Source organism: Engraulis encrasicolus, chromosome 19 (assembly GCF_034702125.1).
Source record: "Engraulis encrasicolus isolate BLACKSEA-1 chromosome 19, IST_EnEncr_1.0, whole genome shotgun sequence".
Lineage (NCBI taxonomy): Eukaryota > Metazoa > Chordata > Actinopteri > Clupeiformes > Engraulidae > Engraulis > Engraulis encrasicolus.
Genome location: NC_085875.1, coordinates 19,136,743 through 19,153,981, shown reverse-complemented (window position 1 = coordinate 19,153,981; position 17,239 = coordinate 19,136,743). Strand labels below are relative to the sequence as shown.

Here is a 17,239-nt window from a genome sequence, read left to right as displayed (position 1 = left end):
TATGCATGTGCATGTGTGAGCACAAGAGAGAGAGAGCGAGAGAGAGAGAGAGAGAGAGAGAGAGAGAGAGAGAGAGAGTGTGTGTGTGTGTGTGTGTGTGTGTGTGTGTGTGTGTATGTGTGTGTGTGTGTGTGTGTGTGTGTGTGTGTGTGTGTGTGTGTGTGTGTGCAAATGTGTGCATGTACAGTATGCATGTGTGTGTGTGTTCTGTATGTCCCACCTTCTCCCAGCTGCAGAGCAGGGTCCATGAGCTCCATCATGTACTCCACGTCCAGGAGCAGCTCGGTCATGTTGCTGCGGGCCAGCACGTACATCAACACTGGCAGGAAGTCATCTGCACCATGGGCCTTACCTACACACACACACACACACACACACACACACACACACACACACACACACACACACACACACACACACACACACACACACACGTACGCACAGACACACACAAACGCACACGCACATGCACACATACACACACACACAGACACACAAACAGAAACCATAGATTTAGCTTAATTGTGGTAAAACTGTGTATTTTATTAAACATGTCATTGTCATGACAATGTTCATGCTTAGTTACATTCATTACAGTGCATCTGCATGATACACGTAAAGGCGAGCCCATTCAGGTGATAATGTCAAACATATGATATTCTACCAAATATTCTTTAGGTACGTTCTAGCCTTTTAACCGTCTCTAATTCTATACGTCTTCAACCCTCTCTGATAATGTGCAGCGTGACTGTCAATACTTCCTGTGTTCAATTTTCATCACCGTGGTGATGGCGCGGTGATGTCAGCACCACATTATTTTAGGCAGCAGAGGAAAGGGAGGAGCAAGAGAGCCTTGCACAGGGGACACCATGCGAGACCACAAGACCATAGCAGCAGTGTGTGTGTGTGTGTGTGTGAGTGAGAGAGAGAGAGAGAGAGAGAGAGAGAGAGAGAGAGAGAGAGAGAGAGAGAGAGAGAGAGAGAGAGAGAGTGAGAGAGAGAGAGAGCATGTCATGGCTCAGTGAGTGAGCAAAAACTGGTATGAAAAATAAATTATGGTTTATTCAAATAGTCGTAACAGAGTCCCAAGGGGGGAGATACACTCTTGAGGATAGTACAAAGAGGCTATTTCCTTACAGATTAACAGTGAAACTGCAGTGTGAATTAAACAGAGAGCAGAGAGAGAAAGTACAGTACACCCTAGAACAGTGGTTTTCAACCTTTTTTGAACACCATAATGTCATCATAATGACACCATAAACCTCCCAACGCCCCTTTGACCACATCATAAGCCTGCCAACTCCCCTGTTAGCTTTAAGAAATAATGAACTGTATGTATGTGTGTAAAAAATGTACTGTGTACAATCAGGAGTGTCAATGGACAAACACTGTACATGTTCAGTCACAAAACAGAAATGACCTTTAAAAATCACAACCAGCCCTGGAAGAAATGTATGGAACATTGTTACTCACATCCACCCACAATACCACCCGCCCACACTTCAGTGACACCAAAACCACTTAGAGTTGAATCATGAGCGAATACTGTAATGGCTATAACAGGTAGGGACGCTAACAAGGGGACAAAGGGGTCAGTTGTCCAGGCCAGGGCCCAGGGTGTGTGTGTGTGTGTGTGTGTGTGTGTGTGTGTGTGTGTGTGTGTGTGTGTGTGTGTGTGTGTGTGTGTGTGTGTATTTGTGCGTGTGGAGGGTTGGTTGGGTTTTGGTGTATAGAATACTACGTCACTACGTCAACTGCTATTTTTAACTAAAGACACAACCCACTGCCCACCTTGTGCTGTCCTAAATAGCTACGTATCTGTACAGTCACCACATGGTTTGCTGGTTATCAAATTTCAATACAGAAGACTCTGCATTAATAGTTGCACAACACAACAATAGAAACGGACCCATTTCAAGTCATGAAACAGACAGCAGACTGACCTCACCAACCACTTTACAAAACTCACTTGAAGACAATGGCTATGTCTCAAATGACGCACTTGTGTCAGTGCACTGACAGTCAGTGCATAGTGCGCACAGTGCACTGAGGTCTTTAGTGCATAGTGTCGTTGAAAAATTTGAGCACTATGCACTGTGCCCTCGCTGGAAGTGACTGCTGAGCATGGCATTAGCTCGCCAAAATATGAGTTGGTTACTGTTTTCAATGAACAGCTTCTGGTGCTTGTATTTCCATGTCCTTCACCCCAAAGGATAACAATCACACATACAATACTTTGGGTGGCATGAAAAGGTTGGTGTCCCATCAACATTACTTACAGAATTAGGAGACTGTTGACCAAACTCTTCTACTGAACTGAATGCCACATTTCCTCCGTGTCATTGTCAACATGGACGCCGTTTAGTGCGTGCAGTGTCCATCATTCAAGCACTGCATTTTTACGCCATTGTTAGGGGATCATCCTGGCACTTTCAGTGCACTGGCTCAACTGAAATTTTCAGCGTGAGCGCCCTAGGCACTGAAAAACAGTGCCCGAAGTGCACAAGTGTGCCATTTGAGACACGGCCAATGTCACACATCAGATCTATACTGCCCTACAAACGCAAAGTGCAGTAACTACGTAACTTGTCAAAATTGAGCTTCGACTGAAAATGATCTTCATTACACGTTCTTTATCCTGTGACAAAGGCTTATGGTCCAAATGTGTCCCTTTTTAGAGATACTGCTGTGTCAAATTTGTAGTAGCTACACCAGAGAGAGTAGAGAGAGAGAGGCTCCATTGGCCCATTGTTTCCTGGTTCTATCATGGCCCCCCTTAGGCAGACCTAGGCAGACCTAAGGACTGTTCTATTCATTGTAGGAGCATTATGACACGCCCCTTTAGGCAGACCGGAACCTGGTCGCGTTAGGTGCCCATAGAAACCTATTATGTTGGCATATCTCTATACTTAAAGAATCTCTGGCTACACTATCCAACCTAATACCAAGTCTTTGAAGGCACTTATCTTCAGTTTCAATGTTGGCGGAGTCACTGCAGCTTGCCTTCGTAGGGCAGTATACTTAACAATGGCATGGACTACAGGCCTGGCTCGTAACGTCTCGTTACTCACTATTTGACCCAATCCACTCAAGGACAATATCACTAATCAGACAAGATCATCACTTCGTTTTACGGAAATCATAAGGACTAATGGCAAGTGCACGGAGAAAAAAATAGGTTTGTCTACATCCTAAAGTCATAAAATGCTTCCTTCCTTTCCATTTCATTGACCTCCAGCAGCTGTGTCAGTGAGCATGCACATACGTTCTGGCTCGCTCCATCTCCGAGTGCATATATGAACCAATCAGAGAACAGATGGAGCTGAACCGAAAACGATGAGTCAAGCTTTTCAAATGGAAGATTTAGAGCCCGAAGAAGAAGATGAAGAATGCTTGAGGAATTCTATGGAGGGGGGAAAAGACGTTATTGCCCTACTTCCTACAGAGTTTTTTTTTTCTTTTGATAAAAGCTTAATGTACCAAGGAAGCAGCGATTGTTTGAAGCCGAAAGCCGTCCCGCCCACCATGGAATGAATGAATGCCAGCGTAGAGAGGTTTTCAGACCATTTTGCACCAAGTGAAATGATGGGAAAGCGTCTGATGCATGAGGAGGATAAGCAAATCTACCATAGCTTACTCACAGGCCCAGCAACTAGGGGTGAGAAACTGGTCAGCCATCCTGGGCCAAGGGAAAGGAGAGGCCCAAAAAATCTGAACCAATAACATTATATAAATTGTGAAGGGTTGGCCCTTTCAGATGATTTTGTCCCGGGCCTGGCCAAAGCTGTCAGTATCCCTGCTTACTCATATCAGCACCGGCAGCCATGTGGAATGTTCATCAGGCAAAAGCATTAGCAACCATATAGCAGGGGTTCCCAACCTACTCCCACTTGGGGCCCACTTTGACAACTTTCACAACTCTTTGGGGCCCACCTCTGGCCAAATCAACAATACAACTCAAATAAATAGTCAACAGCAACACAGATGATTTCAAGGCCCACTTGGAATACTTTTCAAGGCCCACCAGTGGGCCACAGCCCACAGTTTGAGAATCAATGATATACAGTATTAATAGATTCTTCCAGGTTATCTGAATGCAGGGTCGGAGCTATAGGAAGGCGCAAGCAGGGCATTTGCCCCTGGGCCCAGGGCCCTCCCATATTGGTGTTGGGCCCCTATTATTACCTTGCATGGCTGTATGCAGGCCCTATCAGTATTTTGCCCCGGGGGCCTTGTGTGTAGTTGTGACACCACTGTCAGAACGTGTAATTTACAGTTTCTGAATTACAGTCGCATTGCTAGCCAGTGACAGAAGCCTCACTCACATCTGTTGGTACTAGCTTCGAGGGAAAAAAAACGCTGGTTGTCTGCCACTTTGCCTTGATCTTTGATTGACAGTACATTAGCTTCAGACATTCCTGTGGGCTGGTCTGCATCAACATGACACAGGTACTTTGTACATGGCCCTTGTTTTACTGCAGTCAGTAAGTGGTCTGGGATCCATTACAGTTCTAAGTCTTCACAAGTCCTTGCGTCAGGGCTGCTGACAGCTTTAGCCAGGCCCGGGGTGCCAACGCTATACGAAAGCCCCCCTCAACTCAGTAGTACATTTAGTGCAATGGGGATCCAATTCTGGGCCCCCTTCTCTCTGGACCCAGGACAACCGAGTCCTTTGTCCACCCATCCCACTCAGCGTTCCCACTCAGCCCTCTCATCAGCTCCCTCATCAGTCTTATCAACCCGCTCAACCCGTTCCTGTCTTCCTCTGACATCCCTCTAACTCTTTCTTACAAAATAATCTTTTAGCACCTCTAAAAAGTGTCTTCCGGCCCTTACCTCTTACGTTTTGTCCTCATTTCCTCAGTCCTTAAATAATCTCCTCTATGTCCTACCCCTCTATTAAATTTGCAAAATGAAGCTTGACTACTGTATTGTCTCCTGCTCCTCCTCCTCCTCTTATCTCTACGCCTCTCCTCCCACTCCTATCACAGACTCTCAGCCTTGCTCAGTTCTTCTTATCCTCTCGTGACCTTCTCCTCATAGTCATCTCCTCCTTCTTACTTGGAGGGGTAAGTTGGTGGAATGAGCTACCTGCAGTTTCCATTCCAGTAGGGACGTGCCTCTCTAGATTCAGGAAGTATCTGAAAGCCTTTTCTTTTCCAGGAGCACTTCTCACCAACAACAATGATCAGCAATAACGAAAAAAAAGACTCTTGAACCTTGAATCTCACCACTTTCGTGTACTGTATTTTGTTACAATCTTGCCTCCTCTCTTCTCTCCGTATATATACCTTGCTTTGTGTCCTTAATTGTAAAGCCACTTTGTACAGTATGTAGAATGATATGTTGTTATGAATTCTATGAATTAGGTCAAATAAATAACTATTGTTGGCATGGCATGTATCTGGCAAGCAATGGCCCATTTCATTTAGGCTTTGGCCTTGGGCTTCTTTGGTCTAATCTCAGTGGGTCTCTCTGCAGCTTTCTGTGAACTATATTACCATCGACAATTGAGACAATTCAATTATCTTACAGGGTATTGGTTACAGTCCCTGAAGCAATGTGGCGGTTAGGTGCCTTGCTCAAGGGCACTGCAGCCATGGACAGAGTTATAGGGAGAGGTAAGGGTGGGATTCGAACCTTCAAACCTCTGATCTTCAGACCACCTCCCTAACCATTAGGCCACGGCTGCCCCCAAGTGTACAGTAATATACTGTAACAATGTAACGTGACTCACCCTGGCTGCATACAGAGTGTACATGTATAGTAATATACCGTAACAATGTGTCGTGACTCACCGTGGCTGGCCACCGACATGGAGTCGTAGATGAGACCAATGCCCTAACCACGAGTCCACGGCTGCCCCCAGGTGTACAGTAGTGTACCATAACAATGCAAGGTGACATGACTCACCCTGGCTGCCTACAGAGTGTACAGTAATATACTGTAACAATGTAACGTGACTCACCCTTACTGCCCACTGTCTGTACAGTAATATACCGTAACAATGTAACGTGACTCACCCTGGCTGCCCACCGACATGGAGTCGTAGATGAGCTTGCAGGTCTTGAGCAGCGTGTCGATCTTCTTCTGTGGCGAGTACTCCTGGTGCAGGCGGCCCAGTTTCTGCGTGATCTTCTCCATGATGGCCGTCTCGGGCACGCAGGTGGTGACGCCCAGGTCGGTGGTGGTGGTGTTCAGCACCACCTGCTGGTTCTCCCGCAGCTTCTTGAGCGTGCCGTCCCGCGTGTGGATGTCCCGCAGTCTGCTGTAGATGGACTCGCGAATGGGCTTCAGCACGCTCTTGCACAGGGCCGCCTCGATGATCACCTCTGCGGGTGGGGCGAGATGAGAAAGCCAGTTATGTATTTATCTCGTAGTATTCAAATTTGGTAGAGTTGTGGTAAGTTTTGGAATAAGTTTGTAGAGCTATTCTACTTCTTATTCTAATTCTTGCACAGGGTCGCCTCGATGATCACCTCTGTGGATGAGAAGAGAAAGGCAGTTATGCAGGGGCAGAGCTATAGGGGTAGACGAGCAGGGCATTTGGCCCAGGGACCTCCTGTATTGGTGGTTGGGGCCCTACTGTGATCTTGGCAGGCTGTATACGGGGTCCTCTCAGTGTCTTGCCCTGGGTCCCTGTGTGCATTTTGCTCAGGCATTGCAGCCTTTATCTCATAACATGGCAGAGTTAGTATTCAAATAGGTAGAGTTAGTAGTAAGTTGAGCAAGTTTGTTGTTTAATGTAATTAATTCTTGCATAGGGCCACCGCAATGATCACCTCAGGGGACAGGGTGAGAAAAGAGAGACTTGGACAGTTACTTAATAATATAATAATGATAAAAAACAATGACACTTTCCATGTGCACTTTGCATGTGTAATATGGGAGCTCCTAGATCAAAATCAGCGCCTAGATTGAACGTAAGCAGTAAAAGAAAACCCACCCACACACCTTCCAGTAAGAGTTGGTGATTTGACTTCACACACAATGACAATACTTTTTGGCTTTCACACTGCGTGTGGCAGTTACTGTAGTTACTGTTGTCTGTGGGAGTACCCTTTCACGATGGGCTGGGTATCAAAGTGGTTGTGGTCCAATATCATGAGGAGGGGAGATTAATATAGATTCACAGAAGCTCATCTCATGATGGTTAACCACACTTAAGCCACTCATCTGTAAGTTGTGTCTGCTCCATATTTTGGGCAAACAGTACGCTCAATATAAATAGTATAGCCACCGAGTATTGTGTATGAAATGTGCTATATAACGGTAAATACATTTCGCCTGGCCTGTATCATATTACACAGAATCTCCTGCTCATCATCATGATATTAAATGAAAGAGCGCACTTATTTGTGTGCGTGCGTGCGTGCGTGCGAGCATGCGTGCATGTGTGTCTGGAAGCCTTGTGCATGTGTCTCCTCTGTTTTGTTTGTCTGTCATGCCATCTCGGCCTGGACTCTCTGGAAGAAGAGGTTTCTTTTTACCTCAATGGGACCTTCCTGGTTAAATAAAGGTCAAAATGAATGAATGAATGAATGAATGAATAAATAAATAAATAAATAAATAAATAAATAAATAAATAAATAAATGAATGAATGAATGAATGAATGAATGAATGAATGAATGAATGAATGAATGAATGAATGAATGAATGAATGAATGAATGAATGAAATGTGTGCATGATGCATGTGTGTGTATACGTGCGTGCATGTATTTGAACTTCAGTTCATTATCTCCCAAAATATGCCCCATGTTTCCTGACCTGGACTTCCTCAACTCATTTGGCTCAGAGTAAGCGAAGCATGTGAGCAGCCGACATGGTGCTGACGTGAGTGAATCAAAGGGCATAGGTCAGAGAGCGAGCAGCTTCCCTTCCACTTAATCACTACTTCAACATCTGATGATCAGAACATCTTTTCATCTTTCATCTTCAATGCATCTCTCTCATGCATACTCTCACAAGTGAATATTAATGCTCTTAAAGCCATGTGTGACCGCATATCAAATGACATGGAAAAGTAAATGATGTAAAATAATGTAGACAGAATAGAAATTAAAACAAATCATTAGATCTTCAAATGAAGCAGAACAGAGATCAGACTGTCTGATAGGCTCCGATGATAGATACACCCTCCCATGATGCATAGAAAATTGAGTTTCCCCTTCTAAAAATTCTGTACGCCTTTCAGAAACCAATAATAGCATTACAAAAACTAACACATAATCATATAGCACAGGCTGCACAGTTGTATTCAATAGGTCCTGAGTTGTTGAAATAACCTGAAATAATAACCTGACTCATTTCAGAGTGAGGGTTCTTTGCATGATGTATGTAAATGTCAATCACAGAAGAAAAAAAATGAAAGACCAAAAAAAAAAGTGGCATGGAGCCTTACCTTTATGACCATATCATCAGACATATTTTTACTTGTGAGGGTTTTTTTTTGTTTATAGATTATTGCACTTTTTTCTCTCTAATACACCTTGAAAGGTTATGTATGTCTTTATCTCTTCATTGAGTTTTGTAAGGATTGGACTCACTTGCACTTGCCTTGTCCAAGATATGTTTTTCAATTTTCTATTTTCCCAAAATCCCAAATATCTTCAACTGCTTCTGCATAGTTTGTTTTTGCTATTCTGATCCTGTCTGCTTACACTTTTTTCAGACATAGAAAACAGCGTCTCACACTCTTCGGGGCTGTCATGCCAACTGGAACAATAAATGTGAAATATCTGTGTGGTGGTGTGGTGAAATACTCGCTAAGACCAAGCTTCACACGCTTTCCAAGACGCATGACTGTTGCTGTAACAAATCAGAAACTCTCCCTATAATAGGGGAAGCTGTTCACGGACACTGGCTATTTTCTTTAGCCACAGTTGTGGGAATAGTTTCAATTTAGCTTCATCAGCTCACAAAACAGTTTTTCATACCATGTGACCTGACTTGACATTTAACAATCGTATTGGCCCAGGCCACACATATGAAAGAATGTTTAAGTTATTTCAACGTGTTTTGATGAGTCACATGAATTGCCCCAAACGAGCATACAAAGGTACAGTACTCCATCTCAACAGGTAATAAAAGTGGATTAACACCTCAGGGCAAAAGTGAAGGTAGGCTCTTGCAGCCTTCAAGAAGCAAGTAAAGACTGCTCTTTCGTCTGAGCTGCCCTAGCCCCAGGTCAGACTCTTGACATGATGTGTATGTATGTGTGTGTGTGTGTGTGTGTACTCTACTTTACAAAAAACCTAACTAACCCTTCTTTGCATCTGCACTTGTTGTTCTGTATATTTCCTGCGCACGTATTTGCTAGTGATGATGGCTATGATTATGTCCTTGTTTGTAAGTCGCTTTGGTTATAAAGCGTCTTCCAAATGCAATGTAATGTAATGTAATGGGACAGTGAAAAAGACATAAAGATGTAGCACAAAAAGATTTTAAAAATATATTTTTTGAGAGCAGAGCAGATGTTTCAGAGTTCAGAAACCTTCTTGAGCTAGCATTGTGTCTTTTTCAGTGTGCAAACCTACTCTTGAACTTTTTTATTTGGGTCCACACAACTGTCAGCACAACAATATTTTTTACTTTGCTTCCTGAATCCATAAGGAAAACAGGCCAGGGTTGCAGACCCAGGGCCAAATGAAGAATAGGTTAAAAAAAAATACAAAGCATGTCGACCACATGAACATCACTACTCCCACAGTGTGTGGTGAGGTCCTTCAGAGCCCCTCACGACACCACCCACTCTGTCTCTCCAACACCAAGCCACCCCCTTGTCTGATGAGCTTCTCGTTATCAGTTTCCAGTAGTGTACAGTTGTTCCATCTATGGAACTATTTCATCATTCAGCCACTTTTCTGCTGCTGTATCAGTTTCTCACACACTTAGATCTGCACTCCATCTGTTCTGCCCTACAAAGGCAAAATGCAAAACTACACCAACATTGAAACTGAGAAAAAGGCCATCAAATTATTGGTATTAGGTTGAATATTGCAATTCCGGCAAACTGACAGCAATATCGCTAAAACGGGACACGTTTGGATCATAAGGCTTTGTCACAAGATAAAGGAGTTGTTCCATTTCAGTCAAAATTCAATTTGGACAAAATGTGTAGTTACAGCACTTTGGCTTAGTACAGCAGTGTTCTTATACAGCATGTATCAGTTGATCATTTGCTTGGCCGCCTATTAGTTTACCTACTCACTCACTCTCCCTGTCTCAATCACAATTTAATAATTCAGTCTATCATGAATCAGTTGACGGATGTCGTCGCTCCCTCTGTTGGCTGCCATGTCATCCTCCCCCTTATATCTCCCTCAGAAGCATTGGAGCTATTTCTTTCCTTCACTCGTTTACCAAGTCGCTCTCTGTCTTATTCCACTAAGTCCCTCAGAACACTTAATCCCTCATTCTGTTTTCAAGTCACTCTCTGTCTGCCCACTTGTCTGCTCAATGTTTCACTCTCTCGTTACCCCTCCATCACTCACCCAGTTTCTAACTGAAGACAATTTTGGTCTCTTGCAGGCTTTAGGTCATGTACGGCAACATATCGCCTTGTCTTTCATTCACGGGATATTTCACTCCTTTTCTCAGTTGCTTTTTCCCACAACTGCCTCAATCAATCACTCAATTCTCACTCCAACCAATCTCTCATGGTTTTACTAAACCTATCGCTCTCTCTCGCTACTGACTTGTTTCTCAATCTTTCTCTCATTCATTGACTAACTCCTCCAGTCTTTTTCTCAGTTTCCTCTTTCCCTGCCAACTCAGTCAAGTCCTGCATCCATTGTTCAAAATAATACTTTGATGCTTTAATGAATCCATCTCTCGCCCTCTGCCTATTTGTTTACCAATGTTACACTTCCTTTCTCTCCCCGATCCTTGACTAACTCACTCAGTCACGGATGGATTGAAAACTCACTCACTGACTCACTGACTCAGTCACTGACTGACTGACTGACTGACTGACTGACTGACTGACTCACTCACTCACTCACTCACTCACTCACTCACTCACTCACTCACTCACTCACTCACTCACTCACTCACTCACTCACTCACTCACTCACTCACCATGCTTTGCTTTGGAGAAGATGTGAAGGATCTGCACAGGCTCTGAATTCACAGCTAAGTTGTAAACTAATTCGCCAACTAAGTTCTTGAGCCTTTTTCTCAGCAGCCTTTCTTCCTGCCATCTCAATCAGCCATACCCTTCTCTTTAAATCATCCTTCATTACTTTACTTAAGAATCTCCAGCTCTCTGCCTACTTTAACACTATTACAGTGAATGCTGGCTTTGCATTCATAATGGAGAGGTTGCTGACTAACCTTCTCCACTGCTTTTCTCAGTACTCTCTCTCTCTCTCTCTCTCTCTCTCTCTCTCTCTCTCTCTCAGACTCTCTCTTCTCTCTCTCTCTCTGCCCTCTTGTTCTCCTTATATTCTACCCATCCATCCCTTATCCGTTTACTGCCCAAACCGCTGACAAGACGTTGAGTTCTGCCGGCTCTGGATAAATAACTTGAGTTATTACTCATTTACTGACTAACCTTTTCACTCCTTTTCTCAGCAGCCTTTTCCCTGCTGTCTCAGTCATTTCCCTCTCACAAAATAATCCTCCTCTCCTTTACTGAACTTACCACTCTCTCTACCTCTCTGGCCTGCTCAGTCTTGGTAGATCTTCCACACCCTCATCAAGCCAGAAGTCTATGTGTTAGCCTACACATTTGACGTTATCTCCAACCAGTAACTGTATTTGTGATGTCTCCAAAGTTACGTATCCTCTCTCTCTCTCTCTATCTCTCTCTCTCTCTCCCTCTCTCTCTCTCTCTCTCTCTCTCTCTCTCTCTCTCTCTCAGAGATCCACCAGTAACTCCGATTCCGGTTCTCCAGCACCACTGCAGGACACCGTGGCCCTCTCTCTCTCCTCAGACTTCTTTTCCACTCTTCCACCACACTCTCCTATCCCGTCCCACTCGCCCGCCCACCACCCCTCCCTCCCAGCGTTCCCACACCTTTTTCATGAACAAATTCAAGCACTTTTCAAGCACCTTCAAGCACCACATTTCCAGTTTTCCAGCACCTTTAAATAGGTTGTGGGAAGGGGTGTGGGGGTACTCCCCCAGAAAATTTTGTGTTTTTAAGATGCAATTTCCTGCATTCTCATCAATTTTAGGTTGTCGAATGGCAAATCCCATCTGACATCTCACACCCTCAGATTGTTTCCATTATTTGGCTCACAGAGTTTGACTTGACACAAATTTCAAGCATTTTCAAGCACTTCACCAACAATTCAAGCATTTTCACAACCTTGAAAACACTTTTTGAAATTCAAGCATTTTCAAGGAATTAAAGCACCATTGGGAACCCTGCCCTCCCCTCACTACTCACCGAGCTTCTCATCGGAGAACACGTTGGGCTCCTGCAGGCTCTGTATCTCGGCGCTCTGGATCAGGTAGCTCTTGAGCTGCGTCATCATCTGCCGGATCTCCTGCAGCATCTCGGTGCTGGAGGCGTGCTTGCGCAGCGTCTCCAGCGTGAAGGCACGGTGGTCGCGCACCAGGCAGCCGAAGTAGGAGCCGGCGTCCCGCGACAGCTCCACCACGCGCTTCTGCAGCTTCAGCTCGGCGCTCAGCATGCCTGTGAAGACACTGCTGAAGTTCACCATGCTCAGCCGCTGCTTGGCGCGGTCCAGCATGATGGTGGGCGTGCGCTTGACGGCCGCGTGGTATCCTCCTCCTCCACTGCTCCCACCACCACCTCCTCCTCCTCCTCCGCCACCAGCAGGAGCAGCTGAGGTGGAGTTGCCACCAGCGCCACCACTGGATGCCAGAGGGTCAGTGTCGTCCTCGGCACTGCTGGTGGAGTAGGAGTCATTGTCACGGTGCTGGGGGAAGCTGCCAGCTGCCGCGTCGGGGGAGTAGATGGACACGTCCCCGAACTTGGGGTCCACGGAGAGGGAGCGGCGGGTGGGCTGTGGCGGGGTGCCGCTGGAGCCCTGCACGGGAAGGGAGCTGAACTCCGGGGAGGTGGGAGCGAGAGGTGGCTCCTGGCTCGGAGGACCGTTTGCCTGTCCCGGCTGGGTGCTGGGCTTGACAGCCGAGAGTCTCTTACTCCGAGGCGGAGGCACTGGAGGTCCGCGTCTCCTGACGGGGGAGACCGGCAGAGCAGCCACGGTGTCCTGCAGCGGTGCTGGAGAACCTGAATCGGAGTTACCGGCGGATCTTTGTAGTTTGGCGTTCTCCACTCCCAGCGTCACCTCCGCTGCCAGCTTGGGCACCTCCATGTCGGTGCCGTCCAGGCAGATGAGCGTGCCAACGGGCACCACCACGCCACCAGAGCCCCCTTCCACCTCCTTGGTGGTGGTGGAGTTGACTGGGGCAGCTGGGTTAGGAGTCTCACTGGCTGAACCTCCAGACGTGTCCTCGCTTGCCTGCTTGTCGCTGGGCCTCCGTCTAGGGACAGGGGGTACACGGAACGACGGCGGCCGGCCCACTGGAGGTCTCTTCCCCTTACCGCTGCTGTTTTGCCTCTGAGGTGGCACTACTGCCGGAGCTCCACCACCGCCGGTGCCGTCTGTGTGTGTCTGTTGTGGTGCGGTGGTTGTTGTTGTTGAAGTCTGCTGCGCCTGTGTCTGCGTTTGTGTCTGCTGCTTCTTCGGGGCTGGATCCTCTCTGTCCACACCTCCTCTGGTTGCATCTGCGCTGCTCTCTCGCTCACCACATCCTTCCTCTTTCGCCCTGGCTTGCGTGTGTGCTGCTGCTGCTGCTAAGGCTGCCGGGCTCGGGGGCTTGGGGCCGACGGGAAGACCCTGTGCGTGGGAGGAGGCGACTGCCTCTGCTGACGTCCCAGCAGAGGGCTTCGCGGAGGAGGAGGAGGAGGAGGAAAGGCCCTCACTGGCTCCCAGGGGCCGAGGTGGGAGGGGAGGTGGCCGCTTGTACTTGGGGCCTGGGCCTGGGGCTGGGGCTGGGCTGGCGCTGGAGGTGGAGGAGGGGGTGTTGAGGCTCTGGCTGCGAAGAACTGGCTGGGGCACTGGTACCGGTGGTGAGGATGTGGAGGTGGAGGGTGAGGGGGAGGAGAGGGAGCTGCAGTGGTCCTCCACGAAGACGGGGTTGATGTACCAGAGGCGGTCACCGCCGGCGGACAGCTGGATCTCACAGGAGCTGCTGCCCTGCTCCCCGCCCGGGCTCTTCACATCGGCCTCCGCACGGCTGTTCAGAGACGAGCCCCAGAACTCTGTGTGGTAGAATAAAACACACACACGCACACACACATGCATGCACACACACACGCACACATGCACACACACACACACAAGGGCACAAAACAAATAAGAGGCCCATCAACAAACTAAAACAAACTAAATGAAATATTCATTCAGCCTAATGGTTCCTAACACACACACTGCAACCACACTCGCTCACCGAAAAACAAGAAGTGTTTCCCTCCCTATACGTGGCCTACACTCCCCCACATTTTGTGGTGTTGATTTAACACTGAGAGAGATTGAAGTAACACTCAAAATGCTCTGATTCTTGAATTAACACTGCAACATTTAGTGTTGCAACATCTAAGTGTCGATTTACTCATGCAAAACACTCTCCGCGGCCACAGAAACAGAAATGTCGACATGTGCTGGTAAACCAAAGAATCACTAGTCTGTTAATGGACTATTTTAAGACTTCCCATGGGCAAACTATTTGAAGTTTAGATACACTGACAGAAAAGTATGATAATGAGAAACTGCCCACAGCCGAACATATTTCTTCACTCTAATCTCGTGTCATGACACAATCTTTGTTCCTCTGGAGTTGCCCAAGCTGCTTTACAGGCGTTACTACTCTTGTGACAGTCCAAATGACTAGGCAATAGTAGATCACTGTGCCAACTGATGATTGCGCAAAGTGCAGGCATCTTACATTTTGTCATTAATCAGATATCAGTTGGTCCCTCTGTAAGGAGTATGTCATTTAATTGGATTTTAATGCCTTCATCAGATGTATACTACTGCTACTAGTGATACTACTTCTACTACTATTATTACTAACACTTTCAACACCACCACTACTACTACTACCACCACCACCACTACTAGTACTACTACTACTACTACTACTAATACTACTACTACTACTACTACTACTACTATTATTACTACCACTTTCACCACCACCACCACCACTACCACCACCATCACCACCACCACTACTACTACTACTACTACTACTACTACTACTACTACTACTAAGTGCAGTAATAAATGCAGTAGTAGTACAACCAAAGCATGTTTTCTTCATGTGCCATACAGTATAGTGTGGGTGAATCCTGTAGTTCTATCTACTGCATGAATTAAATCAGGACACATCAAATATCATTTTAGATGCCGTGATTGATTCTGTGGTTACATTGGGATCACCACCCACATAATTTTGTCAGCAAAGCATTTTTAAAAACAAAACCTCATTTTCTGTCCGCTTGTAAAGAGATAAAAATTAATATCATACCAAAGGAAACCACAACCAGGCACACACAACAGATAAAGCCTAGAGAAATACGCATTATTATTTAATCAACACAATATCGAGATCTCTATAAAACATTAATGCTAACCACTGACTGATGTTAACTGCTGATTTATCATAGCAATGTGCTCTCAGTTGAGCATTGCAGACATTTGGGTAAGGTAACACAGCCAAAATCAACCATGTCACTACACAGTAAGAAAAATGCAGCACTAATTCAGCACATACAGAGTCCTTTTCACATCTTATAGAGCATATTTAGTACCAGAGTACACTATTAGTGTTGTGTTAACACTGCACAGTATTGCGTGTAATGTGTATCTATGGAACGACATCATGCGTGGGCAAAGACAGATGAGCTATTTCGAAAAATTACAGGAGACTGAGCAAGCGGCTGCTGTGAAGGCAACGAAGGGAAAATACTAAGCAGGCTTTTCAGACAGCATCCGACACCCTTCGCCTAATTGGATTCTTGCAGCAGAGAAAGCAAGAGACACGATCAGATAAACGTCTTTGTGACATCAAACTCTGATGCAATGTGCCAACATGGCCGCTGACAGCTGTGGCCAGGCCCCGGGACAAAGTCATTGTAAAGGACCCCCCACACACACACACAATTTATACAATGCAATTGGGAGCCAATTTTAGGGTCCACTCTCTCCCTGGGCCCTGGACAACTGACCCCTTTGTCCACTGCCCACCCTGACAGATTTGCTGTGTAACAATGTCGATGTAAAAGAAGATGAGCACACCAAAGGCTTTGGGTTCCAGCTGTGTAGAGATAAATCTCTAAAAAGCAGCCAGCCAGCTGTGTCAGTGGCATACGCGGAAGTTTTGGTCGTTAAATACTGTTAAAAGTAAAAGAGGTCAAAACTTTTAACAGGCAAGGTTAAATACTGGAGCGCGCAGAGAGGCGAAACTCTTTCATTTCTCTGTGGCCTGGTGTGCCTGTTTTATCAGTTTAACTTTTCGAAGGGCAAGCTCACATGATCTTTTGAAAAAGGAGAATGAGAAGCGTGGGTCATTCTCACACGTCCAGCAAAAAGTCACTCTGACTCATCAGAAACTGCACAAGTGTGTTCTTGGAAAACACACACACTCTCCTTCTGGTCACATACATAGACTCAGACCAGGGGCGGAGCTATAGGGGGGGGGGGGGGGGGGGGGGGGGGGGGGGGGGGGGGGGGGGGGGGGGGGGGGGGGGGGGGGGGGGGGGGGGGGGGGGGGGGGGCAAGCAGGGCATTTGCCCCTGGCCCTCCCATATTGGCAGCAGGGCCCTACTATGACCTTGGAAGGCTGTATAGGGGAGTCCTATCAGCGTTTTTATCCTGGGGCCTTGTGTGCATTTGTTCCGTCACTGACCATTCTGGTCGTATAGACTTAGACCATTGTGGTTAGATACTATATGCTTCATGTAATTCTGTAATCCTTTCATAGCAATGTCATATGTTAGCATATCAAGGCATTTTAAGAATTCCATCTTGTTGAGTGTTTCCTGAAGTTGGAAGTAGGGGAGAGCAGGGACGAATGAAACACGGGACTAATGAAACACAGTGATTTACTCGAAAACAATACACATCTAAAACGTAATATTCTGTCAGTACATTCAGCACGGAAGATTTGACAACCCCAGGAAAGCTCGTGCCATGACGTCACTTAATTCCAACGTTAGCCCCACTCGCCTGTTTTTGACACTGAAAGTAAAATCTTA

The 17,239-nt window shown here is 46.3% G+C and overlaps 1 protein-coding gene across 1 annotated transcript in view; it reads right to left on the bottom strand.

Moving 5' to 3' along the window:
* rin3 (Ras and Rab interactor 3) overlaps positions 1-17,239 on the bottom strand; it is a 33,522-nt gene that overhangs the window by 5,954 nt on the left and 10,329 nt on the right. Inside the window, exons 6-8 of the mRNA XM_063183759.1 lie at positions 12,398-14,242; positions 6,024-6,332; positions 221-352 (exon numbers count right to left, since the gene is read on the bottom strand). Coding sequence (XP_063039829.1) covers positions 221-352; positions 6,024-6,332; positions 12,398-14,242 — 2,286 coding nt within the window. The remainder of the gene's footprint in view (positions 1-220; positions 353-6,023; positions 6,333-12,397; positions 14,243-17,239) is intronic.